Here is a 9,622-nt window from a genome sequence, read left to right on the forward strand (position 1 = left end):
ATCAGATTCGATTCAAATTTATTGAAAATAACTGACTTTGATGCCGACATAAACGTTTATTTTATCAAGAGCTTCCAGAAAAATAATCCGCAGAAAAAAAAATGAGAAATGAAGCTTAGAGAGCTTGATCAATGGTTATGATTTTAAACTAATCAGTCTTTTTTTGTTTATCTCCAAATCTTTTATAAATAAATCTTATTTTATTTAGTTAACATGGCCGTTCGAGCCGGATAAAATCGTGAAGATACAAGATAAATAAATTATTCGAAAGTAGTATTTTTAAAATAAAATAATGAATGATATTTAGCTTTAATGGTTTAATCTCATCCTAAATGAAAATAAGATGACCTAATTAATGATAGGTATAGGCGGGAAAACTCAAAATTAATACAAGTGTGTGATAAAAGAAAACTAAAAAAAAATGAAATTTTCGTTAATGTAAGAAAGATATTTCAAAGAATCATCAATCCATCAATTTTTTGAATTTGGTAATTTCAAAAGAGAAAAAAAGAAGCAACAATCTATTTTTGACTCACTACAACTCTCAATAAACCAGGTCTGATAAATGATTGAAAATGAAATACAGCAATTGCGTATTTCAGGCATTTTTTCATGCTACAATCTGTTAGTGATTTCTAAACATAAATTTAAAGCAGATTTATTTCTAAGGACTATACCTGGAAAGCCAATGCTTGCACCACACAGAAACAATCATAGGAGAATAATGATCCTTCGAGCCGGACATTACATATTTCGAAAATACAAAGCGATTTATTTAAGCTCAGGTCATTGTACTGTTACTACAAAATTGTTGAGTGTCAAAATAATGATCATACGATTAATTATATTAATTTTAAACTGAAATGTTTTGTTTTTAACCTCTTCAGTCATTTAAAAGTCCCTATATTATGCTTATGTATTTGTAATCATCGAGTATTTCTCCATACCTACTAGATGGTGTGAATGCAATTTGCGAGCCACTTCACCTAGATTATTACTGACAGTGCTTCCTATTGTGACAAGCAACGTACACACATCGCGTCTTATTACTCCATTGATCCGCCGTCTGAAAAATCCGTTGATATTTCAATTACGATAAATTGATCGAGCGATCAAGACAACATGACTTGCCACTTTCTAAACCGTTAAATTTGTTTTGATTAAGCCGTATTGCGAAATGAAGACAGCACAGGCAACAGTCGTGATCTTCCAGAAATCGCTGCCGGCGAAAAATCCAAAATGAAGGGTGGAAAATAAGGGAAGGACCAGTTATTAATTCGAGATAATGTTTTTTTGTGTAGAAACGACGGGGATGAGTCACGGTAGGTGTGTGCGAAAAATTTGAAATTGCTGATAGGACGGAGGGGTCCGACATCCCTCTGCTTTTCCTCCACTCCCTGCACATTTTATAATAGAATTTTATTTACGACCCGCTTCTCGCCACTTCGTAAATGGTCTCGTAATTAGATATACCCTAATTTTTTACGCTCTTTATGATGTCGCCACTTACATAGCGAAATATAACTGCCTCTTTTTACCAACGAAAATGGAGGGAAAAGGTATCACGAGCGTGATAATTTTATTCACCAGTTTTGTAACGCCATTAAAGTGAGAGTCGGGGGCTAAGTGGCACTACCCCATATGTCACTCAGTTAAATGGGACGATAATGAAATAAGTTGAGAACAAAAGAAAAAATTAAAAGATAAAAAATAGTGGACTTTTATTTTCTCGATTTCTACAAGAAATTTCTTGTTAAATTTGATTGGTTGAAGTGACTGTTAATAGAAATTTAAAAAAAAACTAGACATTGTTGATCTAAAATTTAGATTTTGCCAAAATAAATGCACAAATTATACATTTTTTTATTTTCCAAAAACGTCCCGTAGATAAATTTAGAAAGATAATATTTAATGATGATTAAAATGTTTACTGCAAGAAAATTAATTTTAACTGATGAGGAGTTAGATTTACTCCCACACGTGTTCAGCATATCTGGCTCGGCTTCAACTCATTTCATAATTAATATACAGGGTGTAATTTTTCTCGCAGTGAAATTATCAGCTTTCGGAAAGCTGACGATTTTTTATTTTTAAAATCGAGAATGTTGGGATGATAAAACGTCCGGACCTGGGGCGTGGACGCCATGTCCGCAGAGCGTCATTACCGAGGCGATTAATTATGCTTAATTAATTCGGTCGTGGAGTGGATGAATTTTTGGCTCGGAGTTGAGTCGGTTGGGTGTCGCGCGTGGACGCCATCTCCGTGTAGCGCTCCTCAATCAATTTAAATTAATACGACAAACGGAGCCGACAAATAATATAATATGCGAAAATCACGGCAGCGTCAGTCAAAGCTGGTCCCCGAAGCTCGGGTCATCAATTCCGAGCTCGATTTGGGTAATAAACAGGGGGAGGAGCCCCGCACGGTCTCTCCACGCCCCCAAATGCATGGTCCCTCACCACGAGTGTCCCGACTTCAGTCTCGCATAGCGGCCACGAGAAGCAACACCACGCTCCAGAGTGCCGAGTTTTTGATGTGTGAGTGCCAAAGATGGAAGAAACGAAAACAGAAATCAAGTCGAAGATCTCGTTCAGCGTCGAGTCGCTCCTCTCGAAGAAGGACGACGAGGACGACGTCGCCTCCAGCGACCACCTCGACGACGACGACGAGAACATCACCGTCGACGACGACGACACCGACGGCAGGGAGAGTCTCAGCCCGAACTCGGCGCACACAGTGATCATCCCCCAGCCGCTACACCCGTCGGTGCCGAGGCTGGGGCACCCCCAGTGGCCCTTCGCCTGGGGCTCCCTCATGCGATCCGCCTCGCCACAGAGTGAGTACAGTCGCAGACCGATTTATTGCCGCGCCAACCAGATTTATTGATTTATTCGCATAAATAATGCATTTTTATCTGCGGTCGAGCGCTGCACCGATATTAATTAAATCTAATTGGAAACGATTATTACGGGATATCGACTCGATGCATGTCGGATTTATTCGACAACTTGTCCACGGTGGCCATCGATTCTCTTTTTTCTCGCTGGGTTTTTGTTTTTAATTAAAACAGTTGCCCGTCAATTCGAAAAATCTGAGCCTTCAACGATGACAACAGGAAATTGTCTTTTAATTTATTACAATGGGTTTGGTAATTGACTTGTCATTTTTAAGGAAATTAGATTTTTCGAGAGTCGAGGTTTATCACACCTAGAATTTTATTTCGATGTTATTTATGCGTGCTGACACAGAAAACGAGCTTGCTGGATGACACGCACGGATTCACTTTAGGACCTCTGTTGTCCAGTAATAAAAATATAACACCGCGGAGCATACCGGATCTGCGACAAGAAGTGAAGAACCGAGGCAAGGTCGAAGAAAAGTCTTGAAACTTTAAATTAATTTATTCTTTTTCGTCAAAACTTCAATAATTAACATAATTAAGTTGTTACAATGTATGAATGCAAGGAAGGCGCTTTGACCTTTTTGAATTTTATTCGAAAAGGAAATCGTTGCTTTGCGACAAGTTTTTATTTAAATATACGTGTCACAACAAGCAATTTTTCTTTCTATTGGTCTTTCTCTGGAATTACAAATTTGCATACAATTCTAATTTAATTACAATAACTTTAAATCCTTAAAAAGCAAATTATACTAGAATAATGCAAATACAGTACAGCAGGTACAAAAGCTTTACATTTTTTTCTGTGTATAAATATAAAAGTAAAAAATCTGGTAATCTAGATTTACCTATGTACAGTCGCGGACAAAAAAATTTAGGACAATGTTTTTTCGCTAATGTAAATTTGCTTTTCCTTTCTATGGTTACTATGAAAATATTTATTTATTTATTCTAGTAATCGTAACCCCGGTTTACTCAACTCAATTTTGGCTAAATTTCTTAATAAGACTTGTCTTACTTTTTTTTGTCCGCGACTGTATTGTGCACATTTCGATTTTTTTTAATTTTCAATGAATCCATCTCTCATTCAGCACTTCTCATTTTTTCACAAAAGCTCAAAAACTCAAGAAAATCTTGTGTTGTGACAACCAAAATTTTGAAATTCTTTGGCCACCTGTAGACGTTTTTTTTTCATTTTGTTGACCGCCGCAGACTGCGGTTTCTCTCTGGAAATAGCCTGACGGCGCAACTGTTAATTTCAGCCAGCATGGGCAGCAACCCCGGCGGGCCCCCGATCGTCCGGTGCGCCCTCCGCAAGCACAAACCCAACCGGAAGCCTCGAACGCCCTTCACCACCCAGCAACTCCTGGCCCTAGAGAAGAAGTTCCGGGACAAGCAGTACTTGAGCATCGCCGAGAGGGCGGAGTTCTCGAGTTCGCTGAGGCTGACCGAGACCCAGGTGAAGATCTGGTTCCAGAACCGAAGGGCCAAGGCGAAGAGACTGCAGGAGGCAGAGTTGGAGAAGTTGAGGTTGTCGGCGCGGCCGTTGCTGCCGCCGAGTTTCGGGTTGTTTCCTGGGGGAGGGCCACCGCTGGTGTCACCGTTCTTGGCGGCGATGGCCCACAGGCCGCCACATTTCGCGTTTCCGGGGGCGCCCACCCACATCCTTAATATTCCGCAATGACAACAGACTAGTGATTGAACCGTTCTTACCAGTGAGCTTTAAGTGAGATGAGCCCTTTGTTCGCAAGCGTGCAATTCTTAATAGATTTCGCATCTATTATAATAAGACTGATTAGTAATGTTTTTTTTACGATTCTGTTTTTTGTATAAATGTGTCATTTTTTTTTTGTTTGATGTACAAAGGTTTATTTAATTTTGTTGTATTATAATGTACATAGGAGAATATGAATATTAAATGTTTGTTTTTAAAAAAAATGCGTCGTCAATTTTTCACCGCCTCGAACAAAATGGTTTCTCGGAGGCCATAAAAGCCAATTACCGTAAAAATTTGCGCCGTAAATAAGCGATTTTAAATTCAAGCCAATCGGCGTCGATCATTAAAGTTACTTTGATCTAGATCAGTCCAAGAAACAACGAGACTGGTAATTAAAGCGGAGAGGCCTTATTGGGAAATCATAAAACACATTTCAGAAAGCAATTTGTATCATTAATTAACAAATTAACATTTAAATTATTAATAGTCCGCATTCTTACCGGTAATAAATTACGGTCGGGAGTTGATCTTGTTATTTTACAACGGCCGCGGTGCTGCCGTTTCGAAAACTAATTACTTCGCTATAAATCCTCTTTCGAAATTTTTATTTATGGATTTAAGCAGAGGTGCGAACTGCCTCAACACGTAACGCGGGTCGAGGTAGGCAGGACCCGAAAAAAAAAACAAAAAAAAATTAAAAACTCGTGAAGGTTGCGGCTCGGGATGCAAACCGGAGAATTTCGACTAAAATGACCCAAAATTCTTTACCGATTTTCCAAACAAACAAATTTTAGAACTTGTGTAAAATTGGCAATTAAACATTTTTAGAGACATTAGGAAATTGTTTTTTTGAAAACGGAACTGGCAAATTTTTGACTACATATTTAAAATTCAGGAATTTAAGTAGTGCAACATCTTGGACGCTATTTTCTTCTCTTAAAATTAAAATGCGATAAAAGGAAAAAGAGACATTCTTCATCTAGAAAATTGGGTTTCAACACTACATATTTCAAAAAAAAAATAGAAAATACGATGGAAATGTGAGAATGTGACAAACCTAATTCTTAAGAAACTTCTTTTAACTCTCTGTTGTTTTTAATATGTACCTAGAAGTATGTATTTGTTTCTTTGTATCCACGTTTTTGAAAATTCAAAATTAATGTCACCACATAGGTATTTGATGAGAGATTAAGGTTTTAAATATTTAAACGTGAAGTATGTAGTATGTATGAAGTATGTGAAGTGTGTGTATGAAGTATATCAAATACAGGGTGCTTAAAAAATGACGAAACAACGCTATACCAGAGGATTCAGGGACATCCCCAGAGTACCAGAAAAATGTTTTTAAAAAAATTGTCAACTGTAGGTACTATTTATTGATTTTAAACAAAAATTACTGTTGAACATCATTTTAAATACCTACGTATGCCTTTCACTACAAAAGTTGTTGAAATATTAAGAATTGATTAATACATAACAACAATTTTAGATACCGATTTTATAGCCTCCATATCTTTAAAGAATCACGAGACGAGATAGATTTTTTTAAATATTTTTCCCATGCTCAGAGGGTGTCTCTGAATAGTGCACAATGGCGTTGTTTCGCCACTTTTTAAGCACCCTGTATAGCACGTTCTGAGTTTTTATTTTCTACAACGACAGAATTAAACACGAAAGAACGAACGAAGAAGAAATATTTGTAAAATCACCTATCCTGTAAACAAAATTGTCCGGTGACTACTTTTTGGAAACTTCTAACATTCCAATTAAAAAACAAAAGGATTTTTTCCAGTAATACGTTTATTTTTCGTTTTTATCTTCTATGTTGTGAAGGCTTCTTCACATCTTCAAGCTTAGGTATTTCATTGAGTCCCGATTAGTAAACACACAATAAATCTTCACCTGAAGAAAAATAAAAGAAACAAAGAATTAAAGAACCTACGTTCACTTTTTTTAACTTTTAAATTTCTTTGTTGTTCTAAGGATGCTATTTTTGTTAAATCTTCTTTTAGAACTTCTTTGTAGCGATAATTTTATTATTACTTCGATTTTTTTAAACTTTTATAATATAATAAAAGATTCATAAAAAGAAGTAGGTTCATGTTTTATTTAGTTAAAAAAAAATGCAAAAACTTAAAACTTTTCCTTTCATTTGCTTCAATTCTATTTAATTCAGTCAAAAGACTTGCTTCAGAAAGCTTTTTATCTTCAAGCGGTCGAAAATCGCGCCTTTGTGTATCTTCATAGAAGCGATTAAAGTGAGTTTTTTGTAACCGGCGTTGAAACCTTCACATCCTAGGAGTTGAACTGTCCACAGGCGGCTCGACCGAGTCAAATGTAAGGTCATTTGAAGCTTTTCTCACGAGTTACACTCACCGGCACAAAAAGCGACTCATTATGATTTCTTTAATAAATAATCTTGAAATTATATTTGTGCTTATTTTTTTTATAATATGTAGTTAAATTGGGATATTTTCAAAGATCGGGAGTGATATTGAAAAGTTTAGCGCTACTTCCATGTTGTGTTTTTGTCGGTTGTTTTACGTTTTAAAATTTTTAATTTGACAATACGAGATACTAATTCAATATACTGTTAAAATTTTGACAATTTTTTATAACATACATTTTTTTTCTAAAAAATAACTTTTATCATTTTTCATTAAAATCTTATTTCCTGTGTTTAATGTTTTGTTTGTCGGTTATTCTTTGGCAAAGAATAACTTAAATAGCACCTACCAATACAACATGATACCAAAAAAAAATTCTAAGACAATGAATTACTTAAAATTCAAAGTGAGTCGCAAGCTGAGTCGTTTTTTGTGCCGGTCAGTGTATTTATCAATAATAATAATTAAAGGAAATACATATTTAATCATTAAATTATCTCTATTAAAGAGAAGCCTCTAAAAAAAGCGAAATAACGGAATTATCAACCAATATTTCACCGGTGCCGCTGTGGTGTAACATGAGTCGCCCCTTGCGAGGCTGGGCGGCACATCCAAAATTTGTGTGGGTTTTCAACACCAACTGCGATGGGACAATCATTTATAATGACCCTGTACATACAGGTGTCTCAGCTAAGACTTTCGAGCCTAATATCTCGGTTATTTTCCGACGGATTTTTGTGAAATTTAAAATGCAGATATTTTAGACGGTGAAGAGTAAAATCCCATTAATGCAATAACCCAAGTCTTAAAAACTTAATTTTTACATGCCTTTTTAAAATGTTGAATCACTTAAGATTTATATTAAAAAATTGATCGTCAATAAAAAATGCTGTAAGAAGAAACTCGTCCTTGAAAGACGTCTGGTTTGCAAGAAAAAAGCAAAAACTGTGTTAAACGTGGCTGCAAATGCAAAAACGTAGACGCGTATGAAACAAGCGCACAATTTTGCAGAATTTTGGTCACCCCTCTTCGCACAAACGCAGGTGACATATTTGACGTTTATCTTTCTAACCTTACAAACAAAGTTAAAGACAATATTTGGACGTAATTTATTATACTGGATGCTTTAATTCTTCCATAAAAGACTAAAACACGATCGGGATATTTTAGCAAGGTAATTTAGTTCACGTACACCTCCTGTGTCTTCAAATAAATTGCCGGCTCTCTTAACCTTAAATTTGGATAGTGTTCCACGTGAAAAAGAACTGTGTCATTGAAGTTCTTAGGACACTCTCCATAGGCAAAAATTGTTTCCTTTTTCAACAATATTGAAATTTATGCCATTGCAGTGTATTTTTAGAGTACATATTTTCAATAAATTTACACAATTTGACTTTTCTAATAAAGTGCGCTCACTTTTGACAGATTTTAAGGGGTGTACAAAATGTTGCTTGGCAAATTTTCATCAATTGTTTCAAAAGGTCACTGCTCAAATATCTTCAAAATTTATATTAATTTTTTAACAACAAAATCTAATCTTTTCGTTGAGTCAGAAGAGTGATTTAGTTAATTGTTTGTGCAGACACCTATTTTTTAATGTTTAACAATCTTATCCTAATAATTGCGCTAAATTTTCAATTAAGGAAACATGTGTTAAAATTGCATTTTTTTTCTTGAGGTAATTTTATTATTACTAACTGAATCTTCACCGTCTAAAATATCAGTATTTAAATTTCATAAAAATCCGTTGGTAAATAACCGAGATTTTAGGTTTGAAAGTCTTAGCAGCAAAAGAAAATAAATCACTTCATGTCCGATTTTTTTTTGTGCTTCGCGCAGTTCAATCTCTGGGCTTAGTACAAAAAGACTCGCTTCTACTCTTAATGATATAATCTACTATTGTGGAACAGGGACTTACGTTGTAGTTCTGCTGTTATTTTTATTTTTATTGTTATGATTATTATTTTAAAAATACTGTGAATACAATTTATTGACCTGAAAGCTCCCTAATGTATTTCAATTGCATTTTCAAAATATGTTTTTTCTATCAGTTGTCAAAAATTGTTGCCAAAAATTGTGAATTTTTTGAAAATTTGCAATCAATCCAGAAGCGAGAGTGGACACAACACTTAACTTCTTGTAGGTATCTGACATGGTCAATTCCTCGAGATCGTCCACGCCCATCCACCCGGGGCTCCCCTCATGCATAAACACCGATCGAATATCAGTGTCGACACTTTATTGCACCTCTTAGCTGCAGTGTGCTCTAAATAATTTCAAAGCGCGATAAAGCTAATTAATTAAATTCTGAGAAGTGTTTCGTCTATTTTTATTCGATCAGGAACAATGGCTGCTACAGAGTGAAACACCGAACAGTCCGACTCTGTCCCATCCCGAGCGCGGAACCTGCGACACCGTGCGACACAAACCAAGCGAAAACGGCGCAATTCCAAGAAATAATTTCACAAATTGCCGTCGACTTCTTTAATTTACGTAAATCGCTGCCGACTCCTCCGTCTCGGTTCGGTCTCCTTCTGGAGCGCACCCGACCGAGGCGACGTAACGCCTAACTAACTTGGCACGGATGGAACGGGGTAGTAGCTGCATGTAATTATTAT

The 9,622-nt window shown here is 36.0% G+C and overlaps 1 protein-coding gene across 1 annotated transcript; it reads left to right on the forward strand.

Moving 5' to 3' along the window:
• The first annotated feature begins 2,356 nt into the window (after positions 1 to 2,356).
• On the forward strand, positions 2,357 to 4,838 carry LOC138126639 (homeobox protein MSH-D-like). Its single transcript, XM_069042423.1, has 2 exons — positions 2,357 to 2,837; positions 4,163 to 4,838. Exons 1-2 carry the CDS (start codon positions 2,552 to 2,554, stop codon positions 4,582 to 4,584), a joined length of 708 nt encoding a protein of 235 aa, XP_068898524.1. The 5' UTR covers positions 2,357 to 2,551; the 3' UTR covers positions 4,585 to 4,838.
• Positions 4,839 to 9,622: the final 4,784 nt, after the last annotated feature.

Source organism: Tenebrio molitor, chromosome 3 (genome assembly GCF_963966145.1).
Source record: "Tenebrio molitor chromosome 3, icTenMoli1.1, whole genome shotgun sequence".
Taxonomy (NCBI): domain Eukaryota; kingdom Metazoa; phylum Arthropoda; class Insecta; order Coleoptera; family Tenebrionidae; genus Tenebrio; species Tenebrio molitor.